General features: G+C 41.8%; 2 protein-coding genes across 2 annotated transcripts; one reads left to right on the forward strand and one right to left on the reverse strand.

Moving 5' to 3' along the window:
* The first annotated feature begins 6,245 nt into the window (after nucleotides 1-6,245).
* Nucleotides 6,246-13,332, forward strand: ldha (lactate dehydrogenase A4). Its single transcript, XM_073472514.1, has 8 exons — nucleotides 6,246-6,328; nucleotides 8,481-8,606; nucleotides 9,562-9,679; nucleotides 9,789-9,962; nucleotides 10,094-10,267; nucleotides 10,419-10,536; nucleotides 11,772-11,895; nucleotides 12,007-13,332. The coding sequence occupies exons 2-8, from the start codon at nucleotides 8,481-8,483 to the stop codon at nucleotides 12,169-12,171; spliced, it is 999 nt and encodes a 332-aa protein (XP_073328615.1). The 5' UTR covers nucleotides 6,246-6,328; the 3' UTR covers nucleotides 12,172-13,332.
* A 627-nt stretch (nucleotides 13,333-13,959) lies between these two features.
* Nucleotides 13,960-22,011, reverse strand: tsg101a (tumor susceptibility 101a). The gene is made up of 10 exons (XM_073472149.1): nucleotides 21,629-22,011; nucleotides 20,521-20,608; nucleotides 20,350-20,415; nucleotides 19,597-19,760; nucleotides 19,104-19,230; nucleotides 18,291-18,348; nucleotides 17,959-18,053; nucleotides 16,205-16,407; nucleotides 15,866-16,105; nucleotides 13,960-15,409 (listed from the first exon to the last, which is right to left on the reverse strand). Exons 1-10 carry the CDS (start codon nucleotides 21,668-21,670, stop codon nucleotides 15,320-15,322), a joined length of 1,173 nt encoding a protein of 390 aa, XP_073328250.1. The 5' UTR covers nucleotides 21,671-22,011; the 3' UTR covers nucleotides 13,960-15,319.
* Between the last annotated feature and the right edge of the window lie 135 nt (nucleotides 22,012-22,146).

Raw genomic sequence — 22,146 nt, forward strand, 5'->3', positions numbered from 1 at the left:
ATTGTTAAGTGCTTTAATGTGCTGTAATGAAGGGAGAAGGGGTGTCTTCAACCATACTGGTACACTCGGAGAGTAATGACACAGCATATTGGATCAAAACCTCCATTTATTCAGCTGGTTTTGCTGCACTCATGCTCACACTTTAAATCATAACTTTGAGACTACGCAGATGAGAACACAGCCTGCCTGATCATGGCTTCAATTAGCACCTGATAAGAACCTGGGGACTAGGACTGATTTCACATCTGATTATAATAATATGCCCTATGATGGGATTAGGACTGCAGGCACAAAACAAAGTACACTCAATTAAATATACTTGTATAACACACGTAAATGTATGCGCAGACACACGACCTTTAATTCTGTACTAAAACACTCCCAATCACTCTACAACTGCTACATCCTTCCCCGCACCCAGCAGAGCTCTCCCTGGGCTTATCAGTGCATAATTGCTGTTGATTGGTGTATTATTGCTCTGGTTAATCTGCCCGTGGGTGGCTAATAAAGGAGCTCCATCAGGGATGTTATCAATCGTAGACAGAAGGTGTGCATGGAGCGAAACTGGAAGCCAGGAAAAAAGGAAGGAGGGGGGGGGGAGAGATATGAAGGAAAGGAAGGTGAGAAGTGACTGTGGGATGAAAGGGAAAGAGGTATAAGAGTGTTTGATTCATGTTGAAAGACAGAGAAGGACATATTAGCAAGGGGGGAAGAAAGCAGAAACCCGACAGGGCTGTGGGTTTAACGCGTCTGTGGCTCAGGATGTGTCCATTCGAGGTAAGGTAAGGTAACATCAGTGGGCTGGATGTTGTTCTGACAGAGTTGTGAGAGTGATCTCGCTCCCCGGAGAATCCTTTTTATGATTGATGTGGCCTTGTTCCTCAGCCTCAGTTCTATTTCTAAACAGAGGCTTGAGGAGGAGGAGGCTGTGGGGAGGTGATTAGATTTCTCTCTATTACGCGGCAGGCTGAGACAGGTGGGATATCACCCACAGCAGACACACCTCGGTCCCAATGCCCTGTGCAATAACAGCGTGTTGGCAACTGACCCTGTGGTGTGAGAGGGCCAGCTAACATGACAAACTAGTGGTTTCTTTATTCCACTGGGGGGCGAAGCGGTGATTGAATTGGCACACGCTCCAGAGACCATTGAAAGAGGTGCTGGAGGATGGAGACAAAGACGATTGTTTCAGCGGGAAGGACAAGAAGAAGTTTTTCGGAAAAAGTTTGGAGCGCATCGCCGCAGGCAAACTGAGGACATTAAACAACAGGAGATGAAGTATGATTTCACACACATCTAATGAAACTTCATCGGTCTCCAGCAGCGCTTTACACTGCCACAGTCACACACACACATACACACTGCAGCACCTAAACACATTTTAGGGAAGTCTTCATTATTTTTCAAGTCAGGGCCCATGTGATAGATGTTGTTCAAACCGGAGAGCTGGGACTGCCATTTAAGGACGAGTGGCCTGGGGATCTGAGTGGATAATTCTGCTGCCTTTGATTCAATACAAACATAAAGGATAGATTTCTCAGTAAAACTTCAAAGTAAGTCGATTTTCTTCAGCTCTGATTCACTCAGAAAACCTGAAGGACTCCTGGGATAGCCAGCAACCACCGCTGTGGACCGGGGGGTCAGGAGGTGAAGGCCTGATTCTTACTTGTATATATAGATATATATATACTGCAGACATTAAAGTTTAAAACATGATCAATATTCTATGACTTAAAAAAAACAACCTTCCATTTAAATTGATCATATAATCATGAATTACTAACTTTTTTTGAGGGTGCTGGGTTTAGCTGAATGTACGTATGTGGCGTGGGGTGAGACATTCACTCTACAGCAGGCTGATAACCTTCACTATCAGGTAACGCTTCATGTAATCGAAGTAGAAACTAGAGCTCAAGTAAAATAATTTGCATTCAAGACCATGTGGCAATGTTATCAAGAGCCTTCAGGTTGTTCAACTGCCTTTATGATAGCGCCCACTGCTGGTGAGATGCACGAAGTGAGCCAGTGGTTGATGACTATTAGAGGTATAGACAAAGTGGCTGGAGCTGGTGAGCATTTTAGTAAAACTATAAAGAAGACAGCAACACAGTAAAAGAAGAAGAAGAATGGAGGATACAAAAGATGTAATGTGTGACATTTCTGCTTTAAAAATGTCTAAACCTTTGTTGTATATTTTGTGTTGTTGTGTACCCAGGGAAATCCATAATTTTAGGTAACAGTGGATTTCCTTTGGGTGCCTGTGGCTTCAGGGAGAGAGTCACGAGTGAGGAAGAAAGTCAGCAAATGTGACTAAAAATAACTTGAATAAAGGTTTCCTTGTCTGTGAACATAGACTTTCATCAGCAGTGGTGTTTGTTTAACAATAAGGACAGCGACTCCCATGATCCCACGCTTTCTATGTTCTTCGTTTTGTGTTTTGTTTTGATTGATGGATTCCTAGCTGCAGAAATTACATACCTTGCGTTTAAAAACTAGGAAAAGAATTACCTTGAAAATGGGAAGTAAATATAACTAATAGTTCTATGTTTTGTTTACTTTTATACCTACTTGTTAATTTGTTTAAAAGTTAGTTGTATGTAGCTGATTTTGTGAAGTTAAATCAACCGAAAAATGGCACTTGAAATTAAATTTTGGGCTTATATTTTGTCTGAGGTCTTCTACAGTAACCTTGTTTCGATCCATTTTGCCAAAAACCCACAGCTGCACAGACTGGAGTTAATATTTGGCATCTTTGGCTCTGTGCTTGTCACTCCTTCAGGATACATCAAACTCAGCACAGCAGGGATTAGGCAGCGGCAGCAAGTGTCAGGGCAGCAGTTTACAGCATAGCTTTCAGGTGATGGTGCCGGAGCAGGTGTGAAAGAGAAAAAGAGTTGTTGGTGTGCTGATCCCTTTAGCACACTACCTGCCGCAGGTATACTGATACTGTGAGTGAGTGAGTGAGTGAGTGAGGTGTGTGTGAGAGCAGTAATGGACTCAAGCTGACTGTCTGAGCTGCCTCACAAAGGCTCAGCACTGTAATGTAAAACTAGTTTATTATAATCTTAGTCGATCCATCTGTATCATAAAGACTTGCAGCAGTTCAGGAAGGCAAGAGGGTTCTTGTATTTTCATGTGGTCTGTACATCATCAGGTCATTTACATTAAGTCTTTACTGTATTTCACCTTATTTTTCTATCAGTTTTGTATTTTATTTCTTTGTTAGATCAAAGATTATCAGTATAATGCTCCAATAGGAGGCAGTTCAGGCCACCAGCACTAAACCTGGCCATGCTCTGATACAAACCCACCCCGACAGGCCAACCTCACCTAACAGCTCATCAGATGGACGATATTAGATTTGCTTAACGTGGCTAAAACACTACACAGGTTGTGTGAAAGGAGACAACATCACAGGATGTGAAATGATCACATCATAATAAAACAGAGATGGACGCCTGAGGGCTCGTAGCTAATAACATCATGATTGCAGACATCTTTGCTATTTTTGTACATCAGAAGAGCAGGCAGAGAACAACGAGCGGTGAATGACGAGTGTTAGCTTACTAGAAAATGTAATGCAGACATTGTTTTTGTGTTTATTAGTTTATACTTTTTTATTTTTAGATTAGCAATAGGAAACATAGTCCTATCATTGAATGGATTGGCACACTGATGATTAATAATAGCACAGGCGGGTGTTTTATGTATGGGAATAATATACATAATCTAGAAGACCTGGGTATAAACATCCATGTCACTAAAACCTTGGCCAGCCGAAGTGTCCTTGAGCTTAAAACAGGAAAACACAAGTGATGTTGTTCCATAGCTGCAATCGGGCGTGTGTGAACAAAACAATGAGATAAAATGTTGTTATTTATAATAACACCTGTTTAAAAACCAAATATTTCAAAACAGAAGACGGAACAGGAATGTAAGTGGGAGTTATCTGTTATGACTTGTTTTCAATTAAGTGCAAAATAAATAATTTTGTACCTGTTTCAGAGCCACATCTGAAGGCGAGGGCTGGTTCCCTTTTGACTGTGTGCATCTATTTGCATGATGAAAGTGCTAATCTGCTTGAATTTCCTTCTCAAACAATTCAACAATCAAAAGCATCAGTAGTAAACACAAAGCCAGTGTTTCACGTTTGATTTTGATTATTACAGCAGACTGGAATGTAATGCGATTTCACACTTACCACCTGTCGCCAAAATGGCTTCTGGTAGGAGTTTATCTTTATGACTCAGCCGGCGACAGCCAGGGCCGGAGGCATCCTGTTCTCAGGTTGTCCGTCCGTACGTCCGTAGGTCCAGGCCGTTCTTGTGAACGCGATATCTCAAAAAACGCTTCAAAGATTTTTCTTCAAACTTTGCACAAACGTCCACTCTGACTCCTCAAGGATGAACTGATTAGATTTTGGTGGTCCAAGGTCAAAGGTCACTGCAACCTCATGTCTCGTGAATGCCTGGTACATGGGTCAACTCGAACTCAAGGATGAACTGATTCAATTTTGGAGGTCAAAGGTCAAGGTCCCTGTGACGTTGTGTATTGTGAAGGCAGGATCTCAGGAGCATCTTGAGGGAGTTTCTTCAAATTTGGCACAAATGTCAACTTCGAGTCAAAGGTCAAAGCTCAAGCTCAAAGCGAGGACAATATTTCAACAATGCATTGAGGGATTTCTGTCAAATTTAGCACAAACCTACACTTGGACTCAAGGGTGAACTGATTAGATTTTGTAGGTCAAATTCATATAATTTTGTACCATATTGTAGCTTCTTGGGAGCTTTACCTTCTTTAAAGCGGAGGCGTTTAACCACCACGCGGTAGTTCTAGTTTAAAATATCATGAATATTCACTTATCAGAAAGCTGATTCAACTATTGTGGACTGGCTTTAACTTTTTGTCTTTTTTGTTGCTTTTTTTTCATTTATAGCAATTTATGAATTCAGTACTTGATGTCCCTCAGACACAAAGAGTCCCATCTGTAAGGAGTTTTTTTGTTGCTCAATAACCCAGTAGGAACATTTTCACATAACTTTACGCAACAAAAAGTAGCCTACAGCATATCTGGAACCTGATAGTCTGACTGCATGAGTTTTTGTTCCCAGGAACGACCAAACCCAGAACAATAAAACAAACTGAAATGCTATGTTGTAACTAATACGCAACTCCTATGTCTTTTGTCGGTCGAGTCCGCTCTGCCGGAATAAGGAAATTCCTCAGAAAGGTTACACAAAGGCCTTGTTACAACATTAAGGGTTAAGCAATAGGATAGGATGTATGTTGTAATGACTTAAACCAGACAGGAGGTGGCAGTAAAATGCTGTTGCTCTGGCAGAGTGATGTCATAACAAACCTGCTATCATCCCAAATACCCCCTACTCCCTCACATTATATACTCCCTGGAGCTAAAACATAGGGTGTATGGTTAATGTTTACAAACCAAGTCAAATTTGTATTTATACAGCCCAGAATCTCAATTACACTGCCTCACTGGGCAGTGAATGACATCCTCTGCACTATGTACTTCATAAAACAGGGATCTACTAAGTCAGATCTTTTGCTCCTGTGGCCACTGTGTATTATTTGTATTGTTGGATGTGTCTGTCTGTGTTTATGTTTTGAGGAGCGTTATAAAACACTGTATATTACTGCTCCACTGAGATAAATCACACTCAATATCAATTTTTTTTTTTACATTAGACACATTTTAACCCAGAGCTCAAGTTACATGAGTCATGGGAAATACCCATTAGGATAATCTTTACACTCATTACACTACTATATCGTGTAATTTTACACATTAGAATTATACATAAGTGTTGTTAAATTAAATCAAAGCCTGAATAAAATAAAATATCCAGGTCCATTATGGTGATTACTAATGGTAGAAAAGCCTCATTGGAACATCTTGTTCATTTTCTCCACCATCCTTGAACTACATCTTTGCTACGTCACACAGTCCAGCCAATGAAGTTGTGGTTAACCCTTAGTGTTTTTTTAAATAAAGCTGGCACGTGCGCTGTGATGACATGATGATTAGGAGCGAAATTACACGTTTTTCTTGTTACACCTCCATCTTATTATTAAGAAGAGGCAGTGACACACACTCTCCCACTGCCGCATCCTGCCCGGGACGTGACAGGACACACGCGCAGCCAAACCCCAGCGTCATTACCACGAAGCACGTAGCGTCTGCGCGGGGGCAGTCTTTAAATACCGGGGCGCTCCCCCTCCGCGGCACCACTTCTGCGGAAACGCTGCACTGAGGAGGAGCAGACACATTCCAGCTCGTTGTTTCTACATCTTAACTGAAGCCTGAAAGGTAAGACCACACCGCATCCTGGCTAACACGTTAGCGCGTAGCACTCCAAAACGTACCCGGAAGTCATCGTTCAGGTCTGTGCGTAAAGAGTTTGGAGAGACTTCACCAACCTGATGCGCATTTCTGTGAGGATAGAGGCAGAGAGGGGCGTGTCCGCTCAGTGTCGATAGTGTTGATTGGTTGTGATTGAGGCAGCTTCATCTTCTGACTGCCACTCTACATTTGTGTGATAAGGATTTTTATTTTTTTTTATTTTTGTGAAACAGAAGCAGAAGCAACAGGAAGTGAGCTTGTCAGTGCGCTACTCGTGTCAGCTAATTGAATGGGTTTTTAATATGATGTTATAAATTATTCACATACACTTAATACAAATTACTTACACCACAGAGCCCGCGCGAATAAGATATATAATAAGCTATAGGACATATCACATGTCACATCACCATATGATAAGGTCACCGTTGCCTTCTGTTACATCAGTTGGATGTACTGGAGTAATATAACGCAGTGTTACACAAGCCGTCACGCATGCCCCCTGCTGTCTGTGACGAGCCATCGAGCAGACTGGGCCACAGTGAACTTGGCACAGGAAATGGACTGCATTCAAATGCTGACCCGTGGGGAGGCAGATCTTAATGAGAGTGGTGCAGATATGCCATCGCTGGAGTAACTAATGCAGTAAAATGTCACTTTTATGAGTGTATCAGGCACTCAAAAGATTGAGCCACCAAAAAACTTTCTTCTGATTAAATAAACTAATGCCATTCTTGGCAGAGCACTGGTGTGGATGAATATTTCACTTGCATCCTGTTGGCAGGTACCGCCTGGCTACACTCTTATCAGTGCACTACGAAAACAAAATCAAGTTTTTCCTGCTGGTGAAACTGCATTTTTGAAAAAAGCAAATGAAAGTTTGGATAGGCTGAGCCTGTGGCTGATCACAGAGCCTGAAAAAACTAGATTCTGAACCTCAGCCGTGGCACCTGAAACCCCATCAGAGAGGAGCTCTGCAAAGCCTCATTGAACCCACAGGGATCATATCCAGTAAATGTCAAATGTACTGGGAAGTGTGATTATGCATTAGTGTGCAACAGTTGCTTATTTTAAGTCCCAGGAAAGCTCGACTCAAAACATCCATCTCCCTCTCTCCTTCTGACTATATCACATTAAGTTCTTTCAGCTACTAATAATCCTTCTTGTAATCCTCAGTCGGACATGCTTCAGTAGTAATTTAGCTGATTTGTGCAGCATATTTTCTACAGTAAAGAAAGGAACTCTGACCAGAATCAAACATCTACAGTAATCCTGTACTGTAAGTGAACAAAGGGTCCTCTTATAAAGTGCAAACCCAGTTCAGGGTCAGCCCCCTGGTATGTAAGCTTTCAGCTCACCTCGGCTCGGAGTGAGAGATAATTGGATAAAGGGGATATTAGGTATGACTGCCCCACTTATATATACTGCTATTGTGTGCAAACTCACTGCGGAGAGAGTCTTAAATATCCTCTTAAGGAAGGGTATTACAGTGTATTAACGCTGTGGGGCGATCCACTACGTGCTCGCCTGCACATCAGCCGAGTCATGCTGGTGATGTAAAGCTGGAGCGGCTGCCACAACCAGGAAACATAAATAGTAGTGTGTGTGTGTGTGTGACGTCAGCCGGGGATGGTCTTTTCTGCACAGAGACAGGCTGCAGTACCTCCCCAGGCAGTGGTTGCCATGGAGACCCAGAGGGGCGCTGTGAATGGAGAATTAAACCATTTAAGGCGGTAACATGATAGTGAGTGTGAGAGTGAATACAAAAAATGGAACTTGTGGTTGTTAGAGGTCGTGTTTTCGAGGTCAGGGGAAGGGCGCACTTTCAGTTCTGTTAATGAGACAAAAAGGGAAACCCAAGTTTAAGTCAGTCATTGTTGGTTCAGCGCAAAGTCACGTACGCCACTGTCTGGACCTGTTGGTAGTAATCCATTCAAGCTGGCACATACATTATGCAGGACTGCTCTGACTCTCTTTCCACCCCTGCCTACTTACTTTTTCCTAAAACCTCTTTCCCATCACATCCTCCCCGTTTCCCCACTTTTTCCTCTCTCGATGTCTCTCACATGTGGTCGTCTATCCCTCGCCCGCTTCACACAACTTTTTTTTCTTTCCACAGATGTCCACCAAGGAGAAGCTGATCACCCATGTGATGAAGGAGGAGCCTGTTGGCAGCAGGAACAAGGTGACGGTGGTGGGTGTCGGCATGGTGGGCATGGCCTCTGCCATCAGCGTCCTGCTCAAGGTGAGACTGAAAGAGGAAGAGGAGGTGTGAAGTGAAGTGAAGTGAAGTGAAGTGAAGCGATAAAGCCTGCTGATGTGTGTGTGTATAAAGAAGAAGTGTTGAAACGAGCAAAGAGGAAGTTACTTGGTTACTACAGTACAAGAAACTAAAGCGTACTCATGAGAGGGTGTAAGAGGCTTTATATTAACCTTTATAAGTACAAACTTACAAAACTTAAAGGTGCACTATGTGGTTTTGGTGGAAGAGAAAGACCTTCGCTGACTGATCTTTCATGGCTAAACAAACTCTCTTTATTTCATGACTGAATAAACAAACTGACCTTAAAGGACAACACTTTGATACTGTTTTACTTTGTTTATATGTGGCGGACCCTGCCACCCTGCTAGCTTCAAACAGAGTTGTGGGGACCTTGTTTTCTTCTGAGAACAGTTTGTTTATTCAATCAGGGAAAAGATAAACATTTCTGAGTTTGGATTACGACCTCATTGAAGTCTGAGTTTGAATTTCTTTTCCAAAACTACACAGTGCCCCTTTAAAAGTTTTACATGTACATGAATGAGTAAGCAAATCCATAACGTCACTAGTCCTAATATTATAAAGATTTGCAAATTAGTCTCCGATGGATGAGTGTGTGCTGAGGGAAATCAACTTCAGTGTAAAAACCCTGCATGCGGCCTTGTTATCCAAAACTGGACAGGAAATATCACATTTCCCTCATATTGTCCTGCCCCGTTTCACAACAAGTTAGCTGGATCAGTGCCAGCTGAGGAACAACAGAGGCTAAACCAGAGAAACCAGGTCACAGGTTCTTACAGCTAACTGCTGCTGAGTAGACAAGGCAGAGATGAACGGTGTTTTTCCTCCTTTTCATATCAAGGTTGTTTACTGAGACCAGCTGCTTTGAGTAAGCCTCGCTGCAGCTTTATCCCCTCATTGTATTTATGTCTATAATCAGGACTTGTGTGATGAGCTGGCCCTGGTTGATGTGATGGAGGACAAGCTGAAGGGTGAGGTCATGGATCTGCAGCACGGATCCCTCTTCCTCAAGACACACAAGATTGTGGCCGACAAAGGTGAGAACGCTCAAAACTAAACACAACCTGTGACTGTTAAGAAATTAGTTTTTAGTCACTTAAACTGTTATTTTATTTATCTCAACCCAAATATTTCTGCTTTTGTCAGACTACAGTGTGACAGCCCATTCCAAAGTGGTGGTGGTGACCGCTGGTGCCCGCCAGCAGGAGGGCGAGAGCCGTCTTAACCTGGTGCAGCGCAACGTCAACATCTTCAAGTTCATCATCCCAAACATCGTCAAGTACAGCCCCAACTGCATCCTGTTGGTTGTTTCTAACCCAGGTGAGACGGACGGGGGAGGAGGAGGGAAATGTGATGAGAGGATGTGTGGTGTGGCTTGAAATAGTGTTGCTGGAGTAACACCTGTAGGTCATCGTTTCTAAGAGTTGTCCCCTCATCCTGTAACCTTCCAGTGGACATCCTGACCTACGTGGCCTGGAAGCTGAGTGGCTTCCCACGTCACCGCGTCATCGGCTCTGGCACCAACCTGGACTCTGCACGTTTCCGCCACATCATGGGAGAGAAGCTCCACCTCCACCCTTCCAGCTGCCACGGCTGGATCGTCGGAGAGCACGGAGACTCCAGTGGTACGCAGCTCTGACTAAAAATAATGTTTCCCCCAGCCGTCCACTTTACCTGTGTGATGGTGATGCTGAATAGCTTAATAAAGCATCATATGAATGCTTTATAATTAGTTCGCGAGATAACTTATGGCTATTACATGTCTGTTTCTTATAGTGCCTGTGTGGAGCGGTGTCAATGTTGCTGGAGTTTCTCTGCAGAGCCTCAACCCAAAGATGGGGGCTGAGGGCGACAGTGAGGACTGGAAGGCAGTTCATAAGATGGTGGTTGACGGGTGAGTTCAAATCATTTCCCTACAAACCACATCTCTCCCGATTCAATCTGCATAACAAACAATTATCCACGTGCAGCACTGAGGTTGGAGCCTCAAGTGTTGTATTTTTTGGAAACAGACCTCTTAGGTTTAATGCCTTCAGTCACCATTGAATATTAACATAAAGAGTAAAAGTGCCAACAGGCTCAATTCAATCCAGTGAAGCTGACTAACCCTGGAGAGGAATCTGACCTGGGCTGTGGTCCAAAAGGCAAGCTGAGGCAGATACACAGTAACACTACTGTGTTAGGGGCTCACTCCTGCCTGGCAGGTGCCACTTTACTGTACAGTAGAGTCATATCACACTTACACGCCCAGGTCTGCATGAAGGAAATAGCCAGTTATATTACAACTAATAAGTCTACTGAAAAGACGGGTTCACCTGTCTATAAATAACTCATCCATGTTACCTAATCTGTACTGCGCGTTTGTTGGATTTCTTTGAATAATGAAGTCATTTCTTTGAAAGTTAAGTGATGCAACAGTTTTTCCTGTAAACTTTGATATTGCACCATGTTTTTTCATTGTCAGGAAGTCAACCTGACTTATCTTCAGCAATGAGGCGTTTAAGAGTTCAACCATGTACAGAAGAATAGTTTTATCATGTTTGCACAAGATTAGGTATGAAATAAAATATTTCAAAAGTAGGACAAAGACGAGGGTTATATGTACATAACGGATGTCGCAATTTTAAAGGAGACATTCTGCTCATTTTCAGGTTCATAATTTTATTTTGGATTACTACTTGAATAGGTTTGCATGCTTTAGTGCTCATCCTCGTCTGTTCAAGTTTCTCTTCAGAGTAATTGAGGGTTAGGATTATTTTAAAGGCATTCATACAGTAGAAACTGTAGCGTATGTGTCCAGATTTAATAACAGATGTGAGTTTATGGCACGCTACCTTTTATCATAGCTTTAGCTACCTTACATGGACCAGACGTACATACATATATCAAGCTCAGCTCAGCAGCACATGCACATGCTTCTCTCGTGGTGATAAACAGCTGGATTCTCGGCATGAAAACATCTGGAGGGAAGATTAATGAGGGATATTAGAGGAAAATGACCAAGTCGGCGCGAACACAGTCCCAAATACCAAAGCAGACGGACAGCTTGACTTTCTCTTCAGTCCATCGAGTCTACAAGCTGTTCTCACTTTTAATTTGTTGTTTCTTTATTATGTGTGTGCACTGCAGAGCCTACGAGGTTATCAAGCTGAAGGGCTACACCTCCTGGGCCATCGGTATGTCCGTGGCTGACCTGGTGGAAAGTATCACCAAGAACCTGCACAAGGTGCACCCTGTGTCCACACTGGTCAAGGTGAGGAGAGCCATTCATTTTGTGATTCAACATGTTGATTATTTCAACCAGCATATTGTACCTTCTTCAGATACTCTGAAATGACCTTTCTGTGCTACCTTCATCTCACAGGGCATGCATGGAGTGAAGGATGAGGTCTTCCTGAGCGTCCCTTGTGTCCTGGGCAACAGCGGTCTGACAGATGTGATCCACATGACACTGAAGCCCGATGAGGAGAAGCAGCTGGTGAAGAGCGCTGAGACCCTGTGGGGAGTACAGAAGGAGCTCACTCTGTGAAAAGCCTTCCTCTAAATCCTCACCTGAAACCACAGCCCAACACCTTGTGGTTGACTCCCAACATCTGTACTTCCTGTTGTCCAAACAGGCGAATGAAACCTCTGAATATCTAACAAGGCCAAGTGTTTGTAGCTAAACCAGCGGAGGCTAGATTTTACCATCAGATAATCATGCATGGGTGTCATTTTCCTTTGCTGCCTCCCACCCGTCCTCCTTCCAATCCTTGACTGAATCCTCAGAAAACACAACTCATACCTTTTGGCCTTTGAGCTCAGCCTGTGTTGGTGAGAGGTGATATTATTCGTTGTCCTGTCTACGCAAGAAAACAAGGCCATTGTAAGCAAATTGAGCATATACAAGTCTATGTACTGTACGTTACCGTGCACTGTTGCTTCTGCTGTACACTCCTTGTCTGTAGTGTGTATTGTGTGTAATCTGTGATTGTTGCCAGTTGGTTTTTTCCATTTGGTGATCTCTGTTTATTTTTTATTTGGAGTATAATGGAGACATTCCATTCTCTATGAGGAGGGCTTCCTATCCACATACAGTCATAACAACACTGCTGCAAATATCACATGGCCAATATCCTGTGATACCAAAGTACCTTATCATTTGAGAAAAACAATGCTACATCTACTGGTTAGCATTGAAGCCTTTTATAAAAACAAACCTAACCACAAGTGCACTGATAGAAAAAACTATTTAAGGGTAAGAGAAACTGGCAAGAAGCGACACATTTTTCACCTAGATAATTAAAAAGGTTTGCTAACGAGGTGACTAATCATAATTTTACTCAGCATAGAGATAACAGAGAACCAATGGGAAAGACTCAGCTACAATCATGACTTAGGATCAGGTTTTGAATCCGCACAGAAAGAATCAATCCTGAAGGTGTTGTGTGTCTGCGCACACTAAATCCCCTCAAAGGGGTTTTGTATTTATTTTACTCCACCTGACTCTGGAAAAAAAAAAGGATATAAAGAGAACTATGATGGTATTATTTATAACTGTTAATACTGTTCAGATCTATTTATGTATTAATGTTACAGCGTTAGATACGGTCTATCAATCACCTGACTCAGTGAAGAACTGTACCTGCCATGGCAGCTGGTTACTGATTTTTATTTGCCGTAACATCAAATAAATCTGCCAGGTTACTGATACGAGTGTCCTTTGTCCCTTCCTGTGTTTGTCATCCAACCAAGCAAAAAGGCAGTTTGTGTGTGTTCAGAGAGCTGACTCAGCTGCCCTCAGTGCACAGCTGTGGGTCAGCACAGGGCAGATTAGAGGGTTTTTATGCAGGAGATCAAAATGTGGTCACTAGAGTCTACATGTGAGTGTTACAAGGTGAGCATATACACCTGAATACTAGTTAAAACAAACTTTCATTATGTTTGTGTGTGAGAGAAAAAACTTTTGGATTTTACTTTTCTGTGCTTAGGAACCCAACACCTAAACCAGGGTTCCTACGCCTGCTCCTTAAATTCAGAGGACTTTTCAATGACTTTCCAGGCCCAATTCCCTGAAATTTAATGACCCTATTCAGCAGTTTGAGAAACAGATCAATGTTAATTAACAGTTACAACCAGAACCATTTTTATGTGAACCAGCAGCCTTTACAGAAGACCACAAACAATTTTCTGTGCTTGCATAAAATATATAAATTCAACCCCCTTCAATGACCCACATCTATTTTCAAAAACTCAAGACTCTTGTCCCGTTAAATACACAAACTCTAAGGATTTCAATGAAACAAAACTATAATAATGAAATGATCACACAGAGATGAACATTTTTTAAATCAGATTTCTTTTATTTGTACTGATTTACATAAATCTACAGATATAAAAGAACAGGTGGTCTATGGTTGAATTGGAAACAAGAAAAAAAAAACAGTAGATATTCTATCATACAATTCAAAGTGCATTTAGTAAAAGGCTAATTTAAATGAGACCTGTTTGCAAACTTTACATAAGTTAACTTTTTTTTTGATTAGTACAATAGTTCTTTCCTTTTTGTACCTCTGTACACTCAGGCTTCATTCACAACATCTTCCTTTATGTTTACTGAAAAGCTAAAGCTCTCAGCAGGACTGAGAATGAGTGTACAGCACAAAGAAAAAGTGAAGAAAAGACATTACAGAAGTTCCTTTGTAATACCTTAGAATAAAGTACGTCAAGACCGTCGCCCACCTTGAGCAGAGACACTGTACAGAGTAAACCAACCAATGTACATGATTGACTGGTTAATGCAGTCAGACTGGAGGGTCGGCCTGAGCAGCTGACACACAATGAATGAACCTCACTCACACCAGTGGAAAGAGACACACACACACAGAAAAGGGGGGGAAAACAAATAGTAGTGAGGACAGGTGGGCATGGGGAGCTCAAAATGAAGCTCATTAATAGACTCAAACAACAAAACACAGTTTTGTCCCACATTCAGCATCACTTTGACACCATACTGAACACGACCCATACCTCATACAGCATTTAATCCTGAGGCTGACCCCGGTCCTCCCTGAAAGGTTGCCCCGGGTATTTATATCAGAGCTTAACCTTTTCATTATGAACAGCGTGGATACATGGGGCTTGCTACAAAGCCCCTCTCTACTAGCCCCTAACAATTTGTGCTTACTCACCAAATGACTTTGTTTCTGGCAAAGAACCTGTGGGCCACCCTGCAGCGCAATATGTATAGGTCGACACACTAACTCACTGTATGCCGATCCAGTTACACCACACGCAGGGCGAACGCAGAACAGACTCGCATCCACTGTTCTTGTGTGAATCGCAGTACCTTCACAGTGATTTTTACTTACATTTAGAGGGAAAAAGGTTAATGCTGTCATGTCTTGCAAATGAGTCGCGACCGTTAACGAATAAGGACCTCAAACGAGTATTTGGTCTGATCAAAATACAATGATGGCCACACAGTTGGAAATATCACTGTGCTAAACAAGAGAGGCCAATATGTTTTGTGATTCACTGTTGATGCTGCTCAGATTTCTGTCTCACAAGAACAGATATTATAAAGATTAAAATGATGGCAGCTGTCTATAAGAAGACGTTAAAAAGGGAATAAAAGAGGGGATGAAGAGAGTAAGGGGTGATGAAGATTTGAATGATTTCCAGGTAGTTGGTGCAGGTCAGTAGAGGTCACTAAGGCCGGCAGTCTTGCGGGCTTTCTGCATGAGGGCACGGAGCTGGAACTGCTTCCTGGACAGAAGGCGTACATGCTGTAACAAAAGAGAGTACGAGTCAATAAGGATAAAAACCACAGAGGAGTCAAGTTTGTGTATGTCCATGTCTCTTATGTCTTCCATGCCTCTGTGTGTTTATATTGTTTATATTGTATATATTATAGTCACTGTTTGTTTGTTTGTTTATTGTCTTCAATGCATGCACCTTATTCACCAAGAAAAATTCCTCATCGGTGTAAAACCCCTCTTGGCAATAAATCTGTTTCTGATTCTGATTCTGATTTCTTAAGCCGTATATCTACACAGCAGGCGTTTCAAAACACCTTTTTCACACCGCAGCCTCTGCATATTTTTACGCTTCAAGTCTATCGGGATCGGTGCCTGAACACATCCTGTGTAGACACAGGTGGAGGACTGAAGTTGCTGCTCTGAGTATGCGGGCTGTGTAGACATTATGTTGTGAATTACTGGCAGCTGTGTTGACGTGTTCACCTTGAGAAAAACCTCCAGGTCTATGACACCCCTGCGCAGGGCCTCTCCCAGATAGAAGATGGTGTCCTCGATTGCATTTTCTTCAGCATAAAGGTTCAGGATCTGTTTGTACAGCGGAGCTGTAGGCACAATGACGTCATCAATGTCATTGTTCTCTGATTGGTTCTCCATCTTCTCCAAGGCTTCACTCAGCTCCTCGTCCTTTCTCTTCAGCAGCTCGATATTCCTGTCAACCTCAGTCTAGTGGAAACACAATGATCACAACCACGTCATGTTTGTTACTGTGGAAAAACAAAAACAGAAAACAGAAGAGGACAGAAAAAGAGGAGAAGCTCTCACCACTTCCTGGTCAAGCCTCGACACCATCTCCTCCAGTTTCTGATGTCCCTTCTTCAGATCCTCCTCTGTTCGCTTTAGGGCATCCAGCTCTGCCTGAGCTCTGTCCATCTCCTCCTTCATCCTCCAGCGAAGCTTGTCACTCACAGCTGAAATCAGAGATGCACGGATGGTGTCCTCGCCAATGGTGCCATCTCTGCTCTGGCCTGGAGAGGAAGAAGACAAGAAGAAATGTGAGACAGTGGACAGAAGAAATGGAGATTGTTTTTTGCCAGCTTTTCTTAGGCAAAAGGTTTATTACTACTGTATATTATTGACATGAAGTATTAACTGATGACTCCAGTTTAGAATGAACATACTGAAAAATGCATTTATAATGCTAATATATATCACAGCCGTGCCCGGTTTCCTCATTATGGACACTTTTAAAATAAATGATCAGCAGAACAGCATCACCTCAACATACCACCTTTTTTCCTTTTTAAAACGTGGTGCCTACATTACCCACAATGCCACTTAGCCACTGAGTGACATCACTTGAAGAAATTTATCAGATTACACGCAGCTTCCTCTGGAGCCACACAAGGCTTTATACTACTTTTTTCATATATGCAGTCCCAAAGACCTCTAAACACACATTTATGTTTAAAATTGGTGGAGTTACCCTTTAACAATTATATCGAGTTACTGGAACAACTGTAACAATGCAGTCCAATACAATACATGAGAATGACCATACTAATAAAATATAATTTGACATATCAGTCAATAAAACACCATTACAAACTAAAGCCTCAGAAAGTGGTTATTATGTAAGAGAAACAGTGCTGATGGGTGTCCTGAGAGTCAAGACCACTTCATGTACAGTCTGGAGTCAGCACTACAAATGTCAGAGTTGACATTACTAAATATAGGAGGCAGCTAAAGCTCCTTCTGTCTGCTGGTCCTTGACCAGCATTTCACTGGTGGTAACTGATGTTGGGGCAGCAGATGGATCCCCTGATCTTAGGTCTGTCTTTGTGAGGGGTTACTGTTCCCATCCTAAATATAGCGCTACGTGCTTCTGGGGTGTAGGCTATGAGGGCTGAAGGGGGGACTGGTCCTTCCCCTTCAAGTCCATCCCACCCTTTGGCCTTTAATGCTCCCTATTTAAGTTACACTAATGACCTTTCACTGGCGGCTCAGCGCGCCACCGAAGTCACACAGTGGGTGAGAGAGTCTGAGTCAAAAGGTCACATGTATTAATTCAAGGTCAACTAAAGACCATGGAAAGGAGGGAATGTTTTGTTTTTTTAGGGGTGAATTCAAATTTGGCTGAGTTTTGAATCACTTGTATTGTAATATTAAGACACAAAGGAGATGTGCATGGAGAAGTGCAGCCAGTAACAATTACTAATAGTACACATTGTTCTGTGTCCTGCTGTGCTCAATATTTGTGTAAAAAAGGTTTTATCTACAGGTGGAAAAGAGAGGAAGGGGGATGATTAACACATCCTGAATATCAGGGTAGGATACAGGATATAGAGCCTGGTGAGGAGGTGTCAAGCAACAAAGCACCACCCATAACCCGCTACTTCATTATACAGTGGTTTAATCAATAATCATGCGATCAATGCATCATATTTTATCAGCTGCTCTCACTGTATGTTTTGAATGTAAAATATTTAGTAGTTTAAATTCTGTGCCAAATTTAAACTTTAAAACATAGTCAAGAGAAAGAGAAATAAAGCGCTCCAGATACTAAATGTGATACATACCCACTGTGGAAACTGGAGTCTGGGAAGGGTAGTGTGCTGGTCCAGCTGTGGCCGGATAAGAGTTGCTCCCTGGGTACTGGTATGCTGGGTAGCCTCTGCAAATAGTTACATGATCAACAAAGAGCTAAGTCATTTAATCAAATGTTTACTGTTAATGTTATTTTTAACTCTTAGCTATAAATGTAAGTGAACCAGCTGAACTGTGTTATCAAGAATAAATATGCTTCTATGTGATTTGCTGCTTAAGAATCTATGAAAACAAACAGGCCAGGACAGGTTTGGTGGGAAACACAGTGTGTGTTTGTTTAGTTGGTGCTTGGCAAACATCTTACCCTGGGTTAGGATTTGGGCCATAGGATGATACTGCGGGCATGCAAGGCATGTAGGAAGCTGAGGTACAGAGAGGTGAGAGTGAAACAATCAGATCTGATAACATACATGTGAAAATATTCTTTATCTCTTTGGTTCCCACACGGACACGGTTACTTTCATTTTCCCATGGTGTGCTGAAGTGGTATCTGAGCTCCACCTGGTGCTTGAGGAAATAAATGCATCACTTACAGCACAATGCATCAGTAAGGCCAGTGTACCAATAATGTTGAGTATTGCCAAAGCATATTCTGTAATTTGATGAACCTTTAGCCAAAACTTGAAGGTACAATAAAAAGCCAGTGAAGATATGGCAACAAAATTGGAGAACATCACTTTGACTAAAAATTCCTATCATCAGAAAATGTTTTAATTAATTGGTTTATTAGGAAATACGACTCAGTTGCCAGTTTTGCAGGTACACTTGGCTAAAGCTAAAGCAATCTAAGGCCTACAATTATTCCCACATTTAAAGAAAGGTTGTAATATGTATTTTAAACTGTTTTATCAAGTTGTTTATTCAACTTCTTGTAAGCTGTATTTTGTGGTGCGTATTAATTTATTTATTTATCATAGAGAGGTGTTTCTAGTATTTAGACTCATCATTGATATAAAAGGGGCTTTTTCTCCTTTCAGTGTACTGACAGCTGTTCAGTGTGTAAATACTTTGATTAACACCACATCACTTTCTGTGAAAACAGTCTTTCTTACAATTCCACGACAACTCAATGGCCACTGAGATTACCCTCTTTACCACAAAAATGCATGTCACTCACGGTTAGGGGGTCCAGCTGCTTGGAAGGCCTGGTAGGGGGCTTGTGTGGTGGGGCGAGAAAACACGGGAGGCTCTTCTCCAAAGACCACGATCATCACCTGAATCAGACCGTACAGATCTGACTGAGGCTGTGAGACACACGGTGAAGGGCAAGTTTTAGTAACCAAGACATCAAATGCAAAATGCAATTGTAAATTATTAATAGGCAAGCCACCCTTCAAATATTATCTGACGCCACAGTTACATTTATGGCCTTAATGACGGCGCCATTTTGCGCTGACTTTCCACAAAGCTACAGTTTATTGTCTATAGATTTAAAAAATGTCACTGCTGGAGTCAAATCTCAAATCTTCTACAACAGCATTACACAAAACTTTTGATTTATTGCCTTTTTTAAATCTGTGTCTTTATATTTTACACATTCCACATATTTTCATGGCCTAAATAAACAAACAAACCGTCTATAATTAAACTTACTGATTCATCATACTTACATGCTTCCACTCATGCAGATAAGGCAGGTAGATCTTGCCGTTGGCGTCGATGTGCTTGCCAGTTTTGATCATCATGGCACTGGTAGGTTTGACAAAACATATGGGAGGGTTGTAGGGATATGTGTCCAGCAACCACAGACACACTGGGATGTTGTAGATATTGCCTACAGGAAACATACACAGACAGCATGTTGCAAAATGACCCTTTTAAGTCTCAATATTCTCATCGCTCCACCGATTATACTTGACAAACTTGGTTATTTTGAGACACATGTCTGTATCCTGCTGAGTACAGGGGACCGCTACATGAAGGAAACCCCAATCACGATACGCTGTACAGTAAACAAATATACATTTTACAGTCTAAAAGTTAAAAGTTTTGATTTCAACCATCAATATATGTTAGCAATCCAAATCCCTAAGTTGAGAAACTTTGGGGTTAGAGTAACACAGTGCAAGATGCAGCCTGTTTGCAGGTACATGCTTGAGTGATTCTCTCTCTGGCTTGCCTCAGCTGGCACAGGAAGGCCCATTTGCTGCTTACTGTACTTGAACCAACAGACGACAAGTTTGAGAGTTTCTCTTGCATTTTTTTAAAACCAAACTAGAGTGAGGATACTACAGAGAAAGAGTAGGTGAGCGAATAGGCAAAACTAAACAGAAACTTCCTTCCTATGCCTCAGTCTTTCAGATTCTATGAAGGAACAATACGTGCAATATGTCTTTATAGACTAACTGTTTTTAATTGTTTACCTCTGTAGCTCACTGGGACAGTGCCTGTCAAGCTCATCAGGTCTCTTGTGGAGCCATCATTAAAAACTGAAATACAAGAAGTTCTCATGTCAAGCAAAACAAGTATACCATCATATAAGGGTAAAATAAATTATGCAGACCAGACAGGGGGATCAGTTTCATTTAATTTACCATAGGCATCCATAACTGGCTTCAAGTCCTTGTACTGGGAGATGACATTGGTTATCTCCCGAACGGTCAGATCTCTGTATTTGTATTGCTGGACAGAGGCAACAAAAGGAGAGGAGGAAAAGTCATGAATGTTAATATACTGACAGTTGAGACACAATTGCTGACACTCAGGATCCTACCTGAGAATGAACAGACAGAAACCTGTTATTTGTTTAGGTAGTAATTTTTGTGTAGCCAATAGTTTATAGTTGTTTAGTCACTTTCTGCTTATATACAACAGTGATTTATATCAGGTCCTGAAAGGCAGAGTTGCCTATTTGAATTTGAAAGTCAAACCTAAGGACTGAAACCACCTATCAACCAAATCAGATTGGTTCAGACATTTGATTAATTTTCATTCTGATCCTCTGGCATCTGTAATCCTTGTTTTAAACACCTGAAAGGCCTACATCTAAAATTGGGATCAGTTATGAAGTACAAAAAATGCTTATGTTTGATCTGTTAATAAAATTCTTAGTAGGTTTGTAGTTTGCATGATCTAAGATGTGGCTGAATGAGCTCAAAAGAACTTCTGCATTTTAGTATGAACGGGTGGCCTGCTTCTAACATGGGAAGCATACATAATTTATATTTGATACAAGTACAAATACTCAACAATGTAGTATTTTCTTCTATATTAGGATAACAAGTAACGGTCAAAAAGCTCTTCTGTAGGCTGTGAAACATCTCATCAGCATGTGGTAGCATTGTTGTAAAAGCAATATATGAAAAATGGTCGTATTCAATCCCAGAAATGCTTGTTGAAAACATGTTTCTAGTTAGCATATTGGTGATGTTTGCTAGCTAGGTGGCTATGCTGCTTTGTAAATCACAACACAAAGATTAATACGAGGGATCTTGGCCAAATGTGTCATTAATGACCCTTAGAACCAAATTTAATGTTTAAGCTACTAAAATTGAGGAAAACGGGCCGTTTATTAAGTATTATCTACACCAGGAAATGCAAATCTGCTAACTGTAATGCGATCATGTTTGGTATCGGTACATTTAGCTAACTAGCTACAGTTGGCTACAGCAAGTGCCCCCAACAGTTGAGCATCAAGCTTACCTTCAGCATTTTCTTCAGGGCTCCCTCGTTGACAACTGCCATGGTTTTTAAATGTTGGTTTCAACCGCACTTATTAATTAGTATTAACGATTGAACAGCTGACTTTTAAGACAGCTGGGGTGACAGCTAACGCTAGCAAGTCGGACTTCAGTGAATGCTAGGCTAAAGTTAGCCCAGCCTCGGGCCCGACTAAGACTGAGACACTGGTTCGTGTCTGTGTGAAACTCTCAAGTTCAACACGACTTCAGTCTCTGTTGTTGACGCGCCAAGACTCAATATATTCAATGAGAATAGGAACTAGACAAGAAGAGCTATTCAATAGTCCTCAAGAGAGGCCGAAAAACAAATATCCGACAGTCAACAAAAGGAATTTCCGGTATTCCACCTGACTATTTCCGGTCCCCGTCTGACGTCAGCAGTAGAGGCGTGGTTCCCAAGGTGTGGTCCGCGGGCCCGGCGTCCAGAGCATGTTTGTTTGTGTGTTTGTTTGTTTGTGTGTTTGTTTGTTTGTTTTTGTC

Source organism: Pagrus major, chromosome 8, assembly GCF_040436345.1.
Source record: "Pagrus major chromosome 8, Pma_NU_1.0".
Lineage (NCBI taxonomy): Eukaryota > Metazoa > Chordata > Actinopteri > Spariformes > Sparidae > Pagrus > Pagrus major.